The sequence below is a fragment of the Bos indicus genome, chromosome 1, assembly GCF_029378745.1.
Source record: "Bos indicus isolate NIAB-ARS_2022 breed Sahiwal x Tharparkar chromosome 1, NIAB-ARS_B.indTharparkar_mat_pri_1.0, whole genome shotgun sequence".
NCBI lineage: Eukaryota > Metazoa > Chordata > Mammalia > Artiodactyla > Bovidae > Bos > Bos indicus.
The window spans coordinates 69,344,208-69,361,941 of NC_091760.1; the positions used below are offsets into that span (position 1 = coordinate 69,344,208).

Sequence of the window (17,734 nt, forward strand, 5' to 3'; positions counted from 1 at the left end):
TATATTTTGTATTTCACATTCTGATTTAGCATTCAGTTTGCATTTGACCTGAATGATTTTGCCCAGTACCCTGGCTCTTGACTGATCGTTTGCCTGGCCTCCCTCCTTGGACTTTTGGATTCGGAGAGACAAGATCTGCAGGGCTTGTCTAGAGGACTGAGCCCCTTTCAGGAAAGTGGCCCCTCTGTGGTAGCTGGCCTTACCTTCTGTGATGACCTGTCGGTTCACAACTTCCATTTTCACTATGATAGTTTAAAAGCTGCAGTCCCATTGAGCAGAATGGAATTGAAAACCTTGTGCCCAGGGCTATTCCTTGCAGAGATGAGACAGTTCAGTAAATCCCCTCTGCCATTCTGGAGGTGATGATGAGAAATGTGCCCCTGGACAACAAAGTGACAGGCTCCCTTGGCTGGGCTGGGGAAGAGGCTTTGGCCACCTTTTGCAATATGCTCATTGATAAGGAGATGGATCTATCCCCTTGTATGAACATGGGACATTCCCACTTCTGGGCGCTCTGGATGTGGCTCACACATATCAAGGTAGTGGAGACACCTTAAGAAGGCTATCCCAAAGAAAAGAACCTCTATTTTTCCAGCTTAAGGTTGAAAGGGCATGGCTCACAGAATCAGTCACTAGCCAACTCTGATTTCTCCAATCTTTCTGAATCAAAGAAAGGCTTATGAATAATTCAGGGCCACAGACCCTTGAATCCTAGGGGAAGGGCTTCTGCTAACACTGAAAGTGTGGTTTTCAGGGCAGTGGCCTGACAGACAGCGAGGGAAGTTTACCGTCGCAGGCTCTTGTGCAAGGGGCTCTTTCTCAGGAATAGTAGGGGACTTTGTGGCAAACTCTCTGTGAAGTACAGTGGGACTCTGGCTTCTTATTGGAATATTTGTCTCTAGTTGGAATCATTGATAGATTTTTCTTTTGTCTTACTTTTTACTAATACTTTGATTTGGGTTGCACTTAGTTTGGAGAGGAGAGTTAACCCCAAACTGCTGCACTTGGATGTGGGAAAAGATACGATATTCTTTGAGTTATCAGTTATATGCCAGGCACAGACTGACTGGATGCTTTATGTTATCTCATATAGCCCACAGCAGGGAGTTTATGATTCAGGGTGGGGACCTATGACCACAGGAATATAAAATTTACTCCTGATTTTAGGAGTGAAATGAATGGGATTCAAATAATATATGAATTCAGAAACAATCTGTTCTTATAATCAGCCCCTGACACAGACCCCAGGGTTACCAAAATGATAGCTTGCATCAAAAAGAACCAGGATTTCTTTCAGAGTATACCACATAAGAGACTACATTTAAAGAGAAATTTTAGCTGGGTTTTTATGTGGAAAGTTATCATTATCTTGCAAGCAACTTTGCATGTTTTGTAGCCAGTCAGAGGAGCCAGGGGCCAGGTTCAAAGTGAGAGCCTTTGGCAGGGCTGAAAACTTTCATCAAGATTCTGCCACATAGAAATTTCAGCAGAATGACTCTGTTTCATTGATTTAAGTTAATCACAGGAGGAGACAAGACCTCAGGAGAAGAGACGAGTCGTCCATCCTCTGATCTTCAGTTACTGACTACAGGAATGAAATGAGAAAACAGAATTTTATAGGCAACAAAAGTGGGGGCAAGGTGTAAATATAGAGAGAGGATTTCAAGTTAGCATGATTTTGCTGAATTTAGTTATTTTTTTCTGTTTGTGACCAAAACGATCAGAGGAATGGCTCTGAGGGGAGACGGCAGGGGGTGACTGGTGCAGCAGAGCAGGCTGCTGGTGGGTTGCTTTCTGCAGGGCAGATCGTGCTTAAACCTTGGACAGTGCGATATTTTGATAATGATAATAATAATAGCAGCACTTGGGGGCTGGGGTAAATTGATAAGGCAGTGTTGAGATAAGGGTTTAATAGGATACTCATTAAGCCAGAATCATTAGTCCTATTGTTAAATTTCTGGTCAGAGAATATGGTTAGTCTTGGTAGCTCAGCTTGGGTGAAGAGGCTGGTCTTTGGTCACCCAGCTCCAGGCGTGGATCTCACGCGACGGAGCAGAGAGCAGAGCTGGGCTGAGGGGCTGAGGCATGCAGACAGCCTAGGCTGAGCTGTACTGCTCTTCTTGGTCTCACTCCAGGCAGGCATCCTCTTGCTAGCCTTTTAGCAAACAGAGCAGTTTGTTGAAAGCATAAACCAGGTATTACTCTTCTGTTTAAAACCGCCCCGTTGCGCATGGATACTTGACAGCTTTGAGTTACTCTTGTTGCTTCAATGTATGCCTCACCGCCTGCATAGAAAAGAGTCTAGATTTAGCAGGTATTCCCCCAGGCACTGAGATGAGACAGAAGAAGACTGTGACCTCCTAGGTTCTCTCTACTTTCAATCTGGACACTCTCCTTGAATCAGGGAATACCTCGAGGCCTGGTTATATAGCACCAACACTGCTTACTCAGAAATGGAATGTCAGATCTTCAGTTGATAGTACAGATGAGGAAGCTGGGGCACAGAGGAGGCACATGACATCTTAAGTGAGTGCCAGGGCTGGACCAGAACTCACATCTAACTCCTGGCTCCTGGTCTAACAACTTTGATGTCTTTGACTGCTGGTCAACTCTACAGCTGAAAGGGCATTGAAGGCTGACAGGGAAGAACAGCAGAGTCATGCAGAGAGAGTGGAGGAGGCAGCTGGTAGGAAATGGAAAGGCCATAAAGATTCAAAATACCCATTCTTGCCAGCCATATTCCCAAGACAAATGTGAGTCCCAGATGTTCTTTAACAGAGGCATAAACAGTAACACAGAAAAACTACACAGAGGGGTTGACCAAAGGCCATGACATTTGTGCCTAACGACTGCTGCTGCTGCTGCTAAGTCGCTTCAGTCGTGTCCGACTCTGTGCGACCCAACAGACAGCAGCCCACCAGGCTCCCCCGTCCCTGGGATTCTCCAGGCAAGAACACTGGAGTGGGTTGCCATTTCCTTCTCCAATGCATGAAAGTGAAAAGTGAAAGTGAAGTCACTCAGTCATGTCCGACTCGAGCGACCCCATGGACTGCAGCCTACCAGGCTCCTCTGTCCATGGGATTTTCCAGGCAAGAGTACTGGAGTGGGGTGCCATTGCCTTCTCTGGCCTAACGATTAAGCACCCTATATATTTGGATTCTTAACCTTACTTTGTCCTTTTAAGTGATGGGAGACCTCCTCCATTCATCTCTGGTTATTTGGTTTGTGACTCCAGTTTAGAATCCATCTGCCTACTTGTCTCGGGTTCTAGGCTCCAGGGAGATGAAGATGATGAGCTTGGGCCACGTGATTTGCCTGCAGTGTTTTGCTATTCTGCACAGGGGCTATGGAGAAGAACAATGAGCAAATTCATGAGTCAACATTATATTTATCCTTCTATTGTGAGGAATACTGCCTCTACTTGTGTGAAGCATAATCATTTGTTAGCTTAAGTAAGACATTTCCCTGCCCACTGATAAGGAAACAAAAAGGCATTTACTGTGCTAGTCTCTAGAATGTGAAATGTAAGCTATGGTCTTTTCTATTTGTTTGTCTTTAGCTTTCATTTATGATCACAGGCTTAAGGGTTGAAGGGGGCCTTGGAGGACCGCCAGCTTCACCACCCCCTTCTGTGCAGGAAGCCCCTTCCTAACATCCTGGCTGGTGGTTCAGATTCTTTCTCTCTGCATCCCCACTGTGAGTTGCTGCTACCTCTGTCGCAACACTTACTTCATTTTGCTTTAAATTACAGTTATTTGAGGACTTTCCTTAAGTCTCAGCTGTGAGCCCCTGAGGACAGAAATCCTGTCTCATTCCTCTTTGATGTCCCACAGCCCCCAGCACAGAGCCTGGTCCACTCTCCATAAACATTTGAATGAGTGACAAAGTGTTAACAGCCTCCAGTGGTAGTCACAATTCGACATCTCTAATAGCTAGAAAGTTCTTCCTGAAAGTGAGCAGGAACATGTCTCCCTGTCCCTGTGGGGAGAGAACATAAAACAGGCATTGATGACAAAGGGCCAGGCATTCATGCTGTACACACAAGAGAGCCTGGGGACTGGCCATGCTCTGCTCTTTATTGCTGTTCTTGCTTCCCATCTGGCCAGAGGATGTGGAGGTCTTTCCCAGGACAGGAAAACCCAGCAAAACTAGATAGGTCTGGATAAATGTATGAGGGTGGGGAGGGTTTGCAGGACTTGAACCTAGTTTGGAAGGAGAGCTTTATTAGACTCTGTCAATGTCCCACTCATACCCCTCAGTCTGCCCCAAGGGACATCTGGTTCCCATATACAATTACAGCTTCCCACGTTTCTCTGCCCATGGTCACTCTCTGGCCTGGGGAGTGTACTAGGCTTGTGTATAGGCCAGGCTGGAAATGCCAGGGAGTAACTCCAGGAGGAACTTCAACCATGAGTGATGGTACTTGGTGCATTAATACTCCAGATCCCTCATCTCCCCTTGCGAGGTTTGGAAGTATGTTCTATACAGTCTCTTAAAGTTTTCAGGAAGGAGGACCCCCCAGGTGCTCACAGCAGTAACCCATTAATGAGCACATACTGTCTTCATTTGCCTCCCTTCCCTCTGACTTGCCCACTCCCTCATTGTGCTTCCTGGAATCATACCTGTATAAACAATCTGCCCCAAATCCTTGTTTCACCCAAAGTCTGCTTTGGGTGAAACCCTAGCAGGAAATTTGGGGGAAATCCAGATGTTAGTCCCTTAGAAGACAGAACTATTAAACTGAGTGTATGCCCATCTTCCCCATTTCTTTCCATCTAATTCAGAGTTGGTCTTTCTTGTCAGTTCTATAAATAGAGTTTAATTTTAAGAAGAATCTATGTCCTAACTCAGAAAACAGGACCGATAATGATTCCTAAATCCTTGAAGGATAGTTATTTCAAATAATAATAGTTAATAATATTCTAGTTCTATTAAGGAAACATGCTACATCAGAAAGGTCTCAGGCCAGTCTAAAGGAAGAAATCACGCATAGACATCAGGATGGATTTGTGCTTAAGTGCTTCACTTAACCCTTTAAACCTTCACAGAGACCTTTTAAATGAAGAACCACTTTATAAACCTGTCTCAGATTTGGGACAGAATGCTTGAGGTCAGGGACAATGAAGATGAGTAGGGACCATGAAGGAAGAGGGAAAAGAAAATAAAGAACCTTCATTAAACTTACCCACTATTGATGAACTACCACTGAGCTAATAGAGACAAGAGAAAATGCCGTTGCTAAAGAATATTTATTATCATATGAGAAGATTTGTAACAAAGAACAAAGGTGTGCAAGCAACCTGCCACCCTAGTCCTTCTTCAGACAGACATTGTGTGAGTCAGAAAAGCTCCTTGCAGGTGCCACAATATTGCTTGATTGTTTTGACACCTCAGACAATTAATAGGAGATAGCAGTTAAAAATAACCATGCTCACTACTGTCTTTGTTTCTGTGGGTTTTCTATTGTCTTGTTTCTTCCTGGAGAGTTTTCTGCCGGCCTAGTAAGGAATGAAACACATGGTCATGAATTTTTAATTGGCAATCAAAGACGAGAATGGATGTAAACAAAACACAGGGTGAGCGGAGTCAGCAGGGCCAGGAGAACCTCACAGGTGCCTTTTTGAGGTCAGGTGGGGAAATGTTCCTAAATCACATAGGGATAAGAAAGGGCTCCACGGGTCTTATTTTTAGTGTGGATATTGTGGCTTCATATGCTGTCTTTCCTGGAGGAGGGCATGACAACCTACTCCGGTATTCTTGCCGGGAGAATCCCCATGGACAGAGGAGCTTGGCAGGGTACAGTCCGTGGGATTGCAAAGAGTCAGACACGACTGAGCAACTAAGCACAGCACATGCTATCTTTATTTATTCACCTGCTTCCTTGGTGGGGGTAGGAACGGGGGACAGTAAAGTCTTCACTTGGTGGTAGGAAGATGTGTGGCTATCCTGTGACCTGTGTACTTTGCTCTCTGCGCATTGCTGCCCTACTGTAGTAATGCCCTGGGTACAGCCCTCTCCTGAGTTGAGAGGGGTGCCTTTTCCTCCTCTTGCTTTTGCCTTGGTCTGAGCCATTGCTTCTAGCGAGAAACTCTTGGAAGTACCATGTTGTCCCCATGCATGACCTCATAAGGTGATTGTGAGGATTATTAAGGTCGTCCATGTAAAGTGACTGTATTCACGGGTATTAATGTGCCATGTGCCGCTTTGAGTCCCTTCAGTCATGTCCGACACTTTGCAAGCCTATGGACTGAAGCCTGCCAGGCTCCTCTGTCCATGGGATTCTCCAGGCAAGAATACTGGAGTAGGTAGCCGTTCCCTTCTCAGAGGCTCTTCCCAACCCAGGGATCAAAGCTGGGTCTCCTGCACTACAGGCAGATTCTTTAGTGTCTGAACCACAGGAACTGTGTTGGTCCCCAGAATGGAAAAGCTCAGTTTCTGTACCTGCCATCTGCTGAAATTTTAATATGTAAACAAAGGCCTCCTTTGGGCCTAAAATGGATATGCTAATATGGCTGATAGAGCCTCTTTCAAACTTTTCAGTTTGGGTGGCCTCCTTCACTATGTACTTCCCCACCCCAGAGTGCTCTGTGGGTGCCCTTTCAGCCTGCCCCACTAAGCACCACTCTCCCTTGCTTCCCAGAATGCCTATGTCAACATCAACCGCATCATGTCTGTGGCTTCCCGCCTCTCAGAGGCTGGCCACTATGCTTCACAGCAAATCAAGCAGATCTCCACGCAGCTAGACCAGGAGTGGAAGAGTTTCGCAGCTGCCCTGGATGAACGCAGCACCATCCTCGCCATGTCTGCTGTGTTCCATCAGAAGGCTGAGCAGGTGAGGCCAAGGGGAACTGCTGCAGCTGCTGGTGGTGGGGAGGGGCAGAGACAGGGCAGGTTGGGAGGGACATACCCTGAGGTGTAGAGAGCCCCTCCTCTCTTTTTGAAACACTGAAGACCTTGTTGGGTAGTTGTGACAAAACCCATGTTCTACCACGGTCGTGGCCCCTGTGTACACAGAGAGACATTGATAACTCTTAGTGGCTTTGCTTACATTCAAACAGGAAGGAACCCAGACCCTGTTTACATTCTGCTTACTAGTTTATTGGTGTGTGTGTGTTGACTGCTTAGTTTGCATTCCATGAACATAGACCAAGGAGTGAAACTAAACTGATCATTGAGTTTTATCAGGGAAAAACTAATTTTACATGAAGCATTTGCTGTGGATAATAATAATACAGTGGACAGAAATAATTATTATTTGTTGCCATTTTCTTACTGGCATTGGCCAGTGACATTATTAACCCATTTTATGGAGAGGAGCAGGGAAGCTCAGAGAGATTAAGTGACCTGCCTAAGATCCAGTGTAGGAGCTGACTCTAACCAGCTTAGGAAGAGCCAACAGCTAAATTTTCACAAATTTAAAAAATGAACTGGTTGTTAAACATAGCCATTACTTCAAACTGTATAAGTTTAAATATATCATATTAAAAACAAAGGTAATTAGTACTCAAAATTCATCATTTTCAATTATTTCAATAGGTCTTATTATTTTCTATGTTCTTGAGATTATTTCTAATATTTATGTCTATGGTGGAAAAAGTATACAATTGTGTGCTGCTGATCACCTCCTCCCAGCTCCACAGTTGGTGATGTCACACTGGTAGCCTGAAATAGACCAAGATAGATGTTTTACACCATGGAAATCATCAAGTGTTACAAACCAGTGCTTAATTTGTTGTTTTATTGATTGTATAGAATCTTTAAAAAAAAAAATGAAAGAAAAAATATTTTAAAATTTAGATTTAGTATAAAAATGTGCCCTGTGTAGAGCTGTTACACTGTGAATAGAACACAAAATTAAGGAAATATTCTTCTGATATTCAAAAATATAATTTCATTCAGGCAAAAAAGCCACTTAAAATCACTGATGAATGAGTAACATTCTGACATAAGTCTCCAGGTGTTTTTCACTTTTGTCTTATACCTTAACGAAAGTTAAAATACCAACCAGCTTTTGTGTTGTAACTATATAAGTTTTTCATTTACAAATAGAAGCATCTGTGAGAATTAATTTGTTACATGGAATTTATCATAAGCATTCTATATGCTTCTAAATTTACAGTTTCTTTGTAAATTATGTATGTGCTACACATCTTTTATAGCAGTAAAATTTATAACATACCATGTGTGTACACACACACATATATATGCTGGTTATTAAAAGTTTATTCATACACCATTGTGAAAATCAATCCATAGGTATCTGGGATCAAGTGTGTCTAACATTAAAGCCATGGTCTTATCCTCTAAATTTCTTTCTTTGTATGACATTTGGTTAGCTCATAGGTAATGTAGAGTCAGACACAAGGTCATTCCTTAAATCTCTTCCTCTGTTACCCACCTAACATGGAAGTCAGCATGGAATAATTGAAAGAGTCTGGGTTTTGATGCCAGACATATGTAGGTTCTGATCATTAACTCTTAGGCAAGTCACCTCAACATTCTGAGCTTGTTTGCTCATCTCTAATGTGGGGATGATCATAAATCTCACAGCACTGTTATAAGAATTAGAAATGGAACATTAGGTGCTTAGTGTGTTTATTAAATGGTAAACATTACTACTGTGGGTATATGTTCAACATACTAGCCTGGTATATTTGTATTTCCTCTACCCTGTGTCTGATTCTATCTGAGCCTTTCCCAGAAACTGAAATTCTGTGTTATAAGTTAAGAGCAGCCCTACACATTGAGAGGAATCTAACGTTTTATTATTATTTTTTATGATAATGGTGGTAGTAGCAAATACTCACAACTAATCTCCTATTCTCTCTTCAACCCTATTACTTCAAATGTTGTTCAAGATTTCTCCAGATTGGCAATGGAGATTCAATGCCTCCCTCTCTGCCTCTCTTTCTGTCCTTGAGATGACCATTGTGTGGGGTCTGATATAGGATTCTGGTTAGAGTGTTACCAAGAAATCCCAAAGGCCTTGAAGCAGTCCCACCCCCATGATTGACATATAACCGTCAAGTTACTTTCAGGTTCCTTGGTAAAATGGTTGTTGATGGAGCAAAGCAGCTTCTGAGGTATTAGAAAACACGTGCAGATTGATACTGGGTCATACCCAGCACTCTTCCAGAATTGTTAGGAGGTGGCTTAATGCAATATAAACATACAGAATGAAAAATCAACCGCCACAGCCAAGTGGCTAAGGACTGAAAGCTGACATAATACCAAGAGGACGACTCAAGCAGTTGTAGAAGCACATACCAGAATTGAGAGTAACTGGAGGAATCAACTTTTATTTGCTGTTTCCTGACTTGGATTACTTCGAATGAGAAGAAATTTTATTTGTATCCATTTTTTTTTAATGCAATTTCTCAAGATTGCCAGTCCTTCAGGGAAACTCATAAACCATGCTTATTTTTAGCTGGAAAACATACACACACACGCACACACCAAACAATGGATTCAAGGCTATTTTTTCAATGCATTTATTTAGGCAGCTCTTTATTGTCCTCAGATGGGCTGTTCTAGGCAATGAGATAAAAAGGTATTTAGGCAATTAATTTAAATGGAGCTGTGCAGTCAGGCAAGAAGAATCATAGACAGAACCATTCCAGACTACTGGGTGAAGAATTATCTGCATTTTAGAGGTGTATTTTCCACCCAATAAATCTGAGTGATTTCAGTTAGCTTACCCTTTGTGCATGGAGACCCATAGTCTTCCACAGTTGTTAATTTTAATTTTTAAATAATTTGATTTCTGTCAAGATCTATATCTATATATCACATCCCAGGAGTCACTCTAGACATAGTGCAGTCTGTCCTTAATCTCCCCTCCCCCTGCCAGACCCTTGGGGTTCTGACCCAACAGCAGGAATCTTATTGAGTGTTAATCTCCATCCCCTGTAGGAATGGTCTCTCCAAGTTCCCTGGGGTGCTGGATGGGCCTTTATGAGGCATTCTTTGCTCCTCTTCACAGCTAGATATCCACATTGCAAAGCACGTATGTGTAAATATCCCATTTTGTTATATGTTGCCTCTCATGTGTGAGCATGCACAGGATAAGCATCTCTCATGTACACATATAATTTAGTGAGCTGTTTTCACACGTGTATTTTATAGTGGATATAGCCCACTGAACATGAAGACAACTTCCATCCCCAGCAGTTTCATAGTAGTCATCTTTCTTTGTGTAAACTACACTTTCTAAATAGGTATTTGGGTCTGACTTGTTTCCTGAGGTTGGTGTTTATAGAATTAAAGAAAAAACTCCACCTTCTGCAGTGGTCTCTGAAAGCTTCCAGAGGTCCTGATGCTTCTTAAAGGTATCTGTCTGTGCCTGTCACTGCCCGCCCCCAGTGCTCCCACACTGACCTAGCTGGCATCTCCTTCCAGTTCTTGTCAGGAGTGGATGCCTGGTGCAAGATGTGCAGTGAAGGTGGCCTGCCCTCTGAGATGCAGGACCTGGAGCTGGCGATCCACCACCACCAGTCTTTGTATGAGCAGGTGACCCAGGCCTACACAGAGGTGAGAACCAAGCAGGACACCCACGGGTCCTGGCTATGTATGGGCGTGGGTGGCAAGAGCGCCAGCCTGTGAGCTGTGAAATAGCTTGGGTTGGACTAAGAAGAAAAGAGGCCATTTTTCTCCTTTCGGAGACATCTTTAAGATCTTTGATCTGTGAATGATGGTCTCCGCCCAGGAAGCAGAAAAATGCAGCCATCAGCAGGTACCACATTGGTGTACATGTGTGTGTGCACCTCACCCTGTGTGTGAAGACTGGACTGTCAGAGGAAGGACTGTAAGAAAGCAAGACTGTGCTCCTCTGGAGCTTTCTGGATGGTGAACAGGCATGTACACACTAGCCTTGTCACCACTTTTATGAAGCAGCTCATCAAAAAAAGTACTAATTTCCTCACTGGCAGGTCCAGAGGACAACTCACCATGGGGTGGAGATAAGTGTTTGTAGGAGTGAGAAGCTGCTGCGGAAGTGAAAGTCCAACTAAACAGCTCTTATGCTAGAAAATCAAAGACTGGGAACATGGTATAAGTTAAGAGGGAAACATTTCCTTTTAAAGTAAAAGAAAAGAAGTATATAGGTGCATGTGTGTGAATACACCCAGCCCAATAAGTTTGTTAAGTGATGTGAACTCTGAGGGAGCGGCTGAGGGATGTGAAGAGATGGGCTGATCAGGAAAGCTGGATGAGAAGAGGGAAGAGTCTTCACATCTGGCCCATGGATTTTCTTGGGGGAAAGGTCAGCTAAGGCACTGTTTCTCAAGTGTGTCCCTGGACCAGCTGCCTCAGACTCACCTGAGGTGCTTGTTAAAGGTGTAGATTCCTGGGTTCCATGCCAGGCTGAATCAGACTGTCAAGAAGTAGAACCTGGAACCTCCATTTCAATAAATATCAACCCAAGTAAGTTTGGTGCTTGTTGAAGTCAAAGAACTAACTAATTTCAACTGAGTGAAAATAAGAGTTTTTGCCACAGTCAAAATGGAAATTTGAATCCTGGTTCCTTCTCTTACCCGTGTGACCTCAAACAAGTTACTTAACCACCCAAAGCCTCATTTTCTTCCTCTGTGAAATGAAAGTAATAACAAATGCCTATAGTTTTAAGAGTTGTAAAGGTAATTTGTATAATCCACTTGGCCCAGTGCCTGACAGTAATAAGTACTGAAAAGGTAACAGGTTTCATCATTTTAAGAGGCAGAGAGAAGAGAACTAGTGAGCCAAATTTGATCTCACCAGCTCCAATGCTCACAGCCAAAGGCTTTCTCTCAGGACAGAACTGTGCCTCTGCCCGTGGGTCAAGAATCTCTAAATTTACTCTTTATAAAATATAAAAATAGAGCATATAAATGAGAGGAATATTATACTCACACACTCATGGAGTGTGATTATAATATATGTAGAGAGACACGGCGTTTCTCTCAGTTAATTCTCAGGCCCTAGCACTGTGGGATGGAGACGCTCCCTTCAAGCCCACTTTAGAGGGCAGTGGACTGCCCCTGCGTCCTGCACATGTGGGCTGAGGCTGAGGGCTGGGACTTGGGTTGACTTGAGTTTTAGGACTTGGCCCTCCAACTGGAACCACCCAGCCCTGGACAGAGTACAGTGCCCAAAGGCAGCATTGCTCAGAATTCCCTGAAGAGAGCTCTCCCGGGTATGGCCACAGAATGTGTATCTTACTCATGTCTCTATTATTGATGAGGTACTTCCCCTCTCCCTCTCCTGGCAATACATCGTAGGAGGCAGCACAGTAGAATGGGGTGGATGGAGTTGGTCATCAAAATTGGTCATTTTCCTCCAGCCAGGCTCTCTCTCCTGTCTCAGCTGCGTTCTCCACCTTAATCATGTGTTCTCCTTTCTTAATCATGCGACAGTCCCCCATGCACTTCTGTGGCTCCATCAACAGGGGAGTAACTCCAGGCTCTGTATTTCTGAACCCCCAGCCAAGCTATTATCAAGATGTGCAGGTAGGGGAGGGGAAGCTGCAAGCCCAGCAAATAGCTCCCTATTCATCATCATAAGGCCAGAAGTGGGAGCACACCTCCTCTGCCACGTTTTTGGAAGGAAAAGACTGTCTTAACTCTTCATTAACTTTGACTTAATTGTTAACCAGATTAATTTGGGGTCTTAAAATTCCTAGTCATCACTGTTTTAAATTAGAAAGACACATGCTCCTTGGATACTCTGCCAAGCACTGGAGAGCCACAAGTGTCAATCAGATGATGCCACTTTCTAGAAATATTGCCAGGAATCTGGTGAGGATTGACAGGGAATGTCACCCCCACTGGTTTTAGCACTGAGGGTGAGTTTTGGGGAACCCAGGAGCATGGATGTTGTGTCTACAATCTAAGGGTCTCTCACTTATTCTGCATGTTTTCAGGATAAAAAAAAAGGGGGGGTTGAATAAAAGGAGAGTGAAAGAAGGATAAATATAAAAGAAAGAAAATGACAAGGAAATAAAGAAGGCAAGACAGAGAAATGATGATGATGATGATAAAGATAGAATTCGGTAGCCAGTACTACACACTGGGTTCTGTTCTAAGTACTCTGCTTGTGTTAATTCATTTAATCCTTACCACAACTCTTTGAGGTATGTGCCTACCTCACACACAAGGAAGCTGAGGCCCAAAGAGGTTAAGTAACTTGCCTCTAGTCACACACCTAGAAGTTCAGAGCTAGGCAAAGGAAGGTGAGGAAGGAAGAGGCAGAGGGGTTTATGGTGACAGCTTATATTCAGGTTTTTTTTTTCCAAAGTGGAGTTCTGTTGCCTAACCTAGTTAGAGAGTCAGTCAAGATATTTATCAAGTACCGAGTGTCAGGCACTGTTCTAGGCATGGAGAAAGATAAACAAGGCAGAGTACTTGCCCTGAAAAAGCTGAAATTCGAAGACAGACACTGATTCAGGGTCTTGAAGACCATGGCTGCAGCACCAGCACCTCCCCAGGCTGCAGGCCGAACACTGGGTCAGCTCTGGTGGCACACTCCTCGGCTGTCATGAATCTGGGTGGGAATCTCTGTTCCAACCAGGGGCCCTGGCAGCTTGCCTTGCCTCTCTGTGCCTCACCCCACCTCCCCCTTCTCCTTCAACTTGACCTTTCTCATCTTACAGGTCAGCCAGGACGGCAAAGCACTGCTGGATGTGCTGCAGCGGCCCCTGAGTCCCGGGAACTCTGAGTCCCTCACAGCCACAGCCAACTACTCCAAGGCGGTGCACCAGGTGCTGGACGTGGTGCACGAAGTGCTGCACCACCAGCGGCGGCTCGAGAGCATCTGGCAGCACCGCAAGGTGCGGCTCCACCAGCGCCTGCAGCTCTGCGTCTTCCAGCAGGACGTCCAGCAGGTACCACACTGCTCCCCCGCCCGGCATCTGTCACAGACCAGGCAGGCATGCCTGAGTCCCTCACTGAGGTGACCAGGCCTGGGGATGCCTGATTTATGGACGGAAGAGGGCAATCCAGCCCCCAGCAGCCCCCACCCCCTCCTATACCCATCCAGACTTGTTCACTGATGCTTCTCACTTAAGCAGCTTTACAGACCTGGCCTGGGGTTGGGAAGGGAGGCTCAATCTGAGAAAGAACAATTCTTTGCAATCATGACTTTGTTTTCTTTGGGGAAAGCTTGACCGTCCCCCAGGCATTAGCTTTCTGGACAGCTCTGGGTCTGGGGTGGTGGGTATCTGAGCACTGTCAGGGCTGGACCCCCAGCCAGCTTGCTTCTCAACCAGGGATGCAGGTGGCCTGCTGGAGCTGGGGGGTGGTGGCATACAGAGCCTTTAGGGGATTCTTTGGCAAGCTTGATTCGGAAACCAGATTTAAAAGATGGGCTGTTGATAATTGTATGTTCTGTAATTAGAGGTTACTTCTGGCTTAATCTGTTTCTTGCATTATTATAATAGTCATAGCTTTTATTCTTTACCACAAAGAGTAAAGAAATGGTTATTTTCTAACTATAAAAGGATAGCCTTGCCACAAATACCCTTTTGGATGAAATGACCCATTCTTTTCTCCTCATACTTCCTTTGTCTGTCTCTTTGGGGACCCCTGGGAGCTTTTCTTTGAGGACTAATAGCTGGAGCAGGGGGTGGTTGGGAACTAGAGATGAGAGTTAAGTTTTAGTATCATTTCCCTGCTGGTTCACTGCAAGAGGCAGGGGTGGGAGCACTCATGTTCTCAGACTTTTTCTGTGGCCACCTCATAATTTCAGGATTTATACACATAAAATAGCATTTTACTCTGCTTCCACACCTCCTGTGATATTGACCAAGTGTAGTCAAAAAGTATATCGAAACATACATGGAAAATGGAAAGCTAACTGGATGTATCTTTGGAATGTTGGTTCCCCTTACAGCTGTCGTTAGGGAGACCTTACACTGGGTACCCTGAGAAGGAGATAGGTTTGGAGGGAGAGCAGGGCATCCTATCAGGGGCTGTGACACCCTCTGTGTGTTGGGTTACCGCCATGCAGTCAGTCCCAGGAGTAGACAGCCCTCCAGAAGTGTCCCATATTCTTGGGCTGCCCTAACTCCTTTGCAGCCCCCACCCCCCAGCTAGGGCAGTGAGGAGACTTCAGAGGTGACACTTTAGTCTCAGGAGAGGTGGGAACTGCTGATGTGCTGACCCAGGCTCTGAAACCCTTGTGGGGTTTGCTGGGAATGGAGAAGCAAATGCTTTAGTTGTCTGCTCCTGCTGTCTGGAATTGTTCAGATCAGTGTATCACCTCTGAGCACAGGAGGCCACAGAGTTGGTCTGTGAATGAGACAGAGGTGCCAGCCTCCAGAGGCACACAGAGGAGAGGTTACTGTTTTGAGTGACTTTTGGAGATTTCTGTACCATGTATTATGCAGCTTCCTTGGTGTGCTCATTGCCTTCCTGCTGTTTTCATGGCTGTTGGATGGTGTAGGATCGATGCTGGAGAGGGGCAGAGGGCTGTGAAGAGGGTGGGGAAAGACATCCCCGTTAGGAGGGCGGCATCTAGACACAGACTCTCTGGAAATAGCGGTTATCAGACTTTTCCATGGCCACCCTGACGTCTACACTGCAGCTGGGGGAAAGTATAACAAAGCTACACCGCTGACTGTTTTACATCATGCTCTTAGAAACGAGAGCATTCCAGGAATACAGACCCTATCAGTTCACCTCTATCAGTGAATCACATTGTCGGCACTCAATAAAAGCAATAAGATTATGAGGTAGAAGTAAAAGGGTTTGGATTTTCCATGAGGACTGAATCCCCCAGGGTGGTTAATTCCATTGTTCTTTTCTGGACATGTGAATGTGACTTCTGAAGACATGATGTCATTCAGCCATTTGTCCCACTCACTCTCGCTCACCAAATATCTGACTCTGGGACAGATATGCAAAGACGAATGTGATAAACAAGGGCTACTAATTTGTGATGGGTCTCAGATGCTTCCTGACACCCAGCAACCATCAGCATCTGATCAGTGTCTGAGCTGGTGCTTCAGAGGTCACTGGACATGGTGAACTCGGTGGTTCCAGTGACAAACTCGGATTTTGGTCTCCCAACTGCAAGCCATGCAGGAGCCTGTCCTAGTTTTCACAATGAGATTGGGACAAGTAGTTTCCTTTCTCTGTGCTCCCACAATTATATAATTATATTTAATTATATATATATACACACACACACATATACACATACTTCCCAGGTGGCACTAGTGGTAAAGAACCCACCTGCCACTGCAGGAAAAATAAGAGACTTGAGTTTGATCCCTGGGTCAGGAAGATCCCCTGGAGGAGGGGGCATGGCAACCCACTCCAGTATTCTTGCCTGGAGAATACCATGGACAGAGGAACCTGGTGGGCTACATTCCATAGGGTCCCAGAGTGTCAGACATGACTGAAGCAACTTGACATGCATGCATGCATCCACATACATAAAAAATAATTTAACACAAAAGTCAAAGTGCTATTGAAATTTTATATATTTATCATTTTTTTATTTTGCATTTTTCTATCTCTTCTGTTCCAGTATCTCCTTGAGAGCAGGAGGCACGACTGCTGCTTCTCTGTGCCCCTTACAACTCTTAGCTGTCTGGCATAAAGCTGGAGTTCTTTCTGTATTTGCTGACTTGAGCTGAAATAGTCCCTGGAGAACCCCAGTTTCTGCCTCTATGACTTGAGCACCAGCTAACCCTCCCTCCCAGCCCCTTCAGTAGTTGCCAGGGAGTAGCTGGGGTCTGCGTGCAGGAATCGTGGAAGGCGGCAGGGTCCCAGATGCTTACTTACAGCCCCGGGCAGGGGACTCAGGGACATAGCATTAGCGCTACAAAGCATCTTGGTGCCCATCAGCTATTCAGCAAGGCGGGGCCTGGGCGGGGAGCCCAACACTGCGCTAGGTTCTGGCAAGATGCCTGCTTACATAGAAAGGCAACAAAAGATACACACTTGAAAGTAGAAAGTTCCATGCTACCTGAGCATGCCAGGCAGGTGCACAGCAATCAAGTATTAATGGGACAGGCCGAGGCGCAAGAAGTCAGAGTTGTTATCCTGAAAGAGGAGAGAATTGATTAACCATATAGTCTGGATCCAAGACTCCTGAGCACATTTGGGGTTGAGAGATGTTTACTCTACAGCCTAAGTGGGAAGCTTGTGAATGAGCATCAGTGGCTGGGGCAATATAGCATTGTGGATAAAAAGCATGCGCTCTGGAGCCAGAGAGCCTGAGTTTAAACCCTGCCCTGACAAGTCTTGGCCATGGGACCTTGGGCAAGTGACTTCACTCCTGGTGCTTCAAGTTCCTCACCCCTAAAATAGGAAACATCACATACCTATCTTTTTGGACTGAATGAGGTGTAAGCACAGTGCCTGCCTAGCATGTAGTAGATCCTCCAGCAGTATGGCCTGGGTTTAGTCACATCTTCTTTGAGTAGTACTCGGGTGTGCCCTGATGCTTGTGCTGTTGGGAACCCCCAGCCTGATTCCTTTGTTTCTACAATAGCAACTGCTTCATGGATCTGTTGAGTTTCATTTCATTCAATGATAAAAATTTCAGAACTGCTAGGGACTGGAAGAGCACCCAGTCTCACCTACTATAGGTCAAGGAAATTGAGTCCCAGAGATGTAAAGCAACTTGGTCATAACCACACAGCTAGTTAATGGTAGTTCTAGGACCAGAAACTAAGTCTTCTGGCTCCCAGTCCAGGTATCCTACAGAAAAGTCACACGAGAAAGGAGCCTGGCAGACAGAGAAGGAGAACAGA

The 17,734-nt window shown here is 45.0% G+C and overlaps 1 protein-coding gene across 31 annotated transcripts in view; it reads left to right on the forward strand.

Moving 5' to 3' along the window:
* KALRN (kalirin RhoGEF kinase) overlaps positions 1–17,734 on the forward strand; it is a 689,644-nt gene that overhangs the window by 292,067 nt on the left and 379,843 nt on the right. For all 31 annotated transcript variants that reach the window (XM_019956772.2, XM_019956779.2, XM_070800327.1 and 28 more), the window contains 3 exons: positions 6,641–6,832; positions 10,399–10,530; positions 13,625–13,855. In XM_019956772.2, coding sequence (XP_019812331.1) covers positions 6,641–6,832; positions 10,399–10,530; positions 13,625–13,855 — 555 coding nt within the window. The remainder of the gene's footprint in view (positions 1–6,640; positions 6,833–10,398; positions 10,531–13,624; positions 13,856–17,734) is intronic.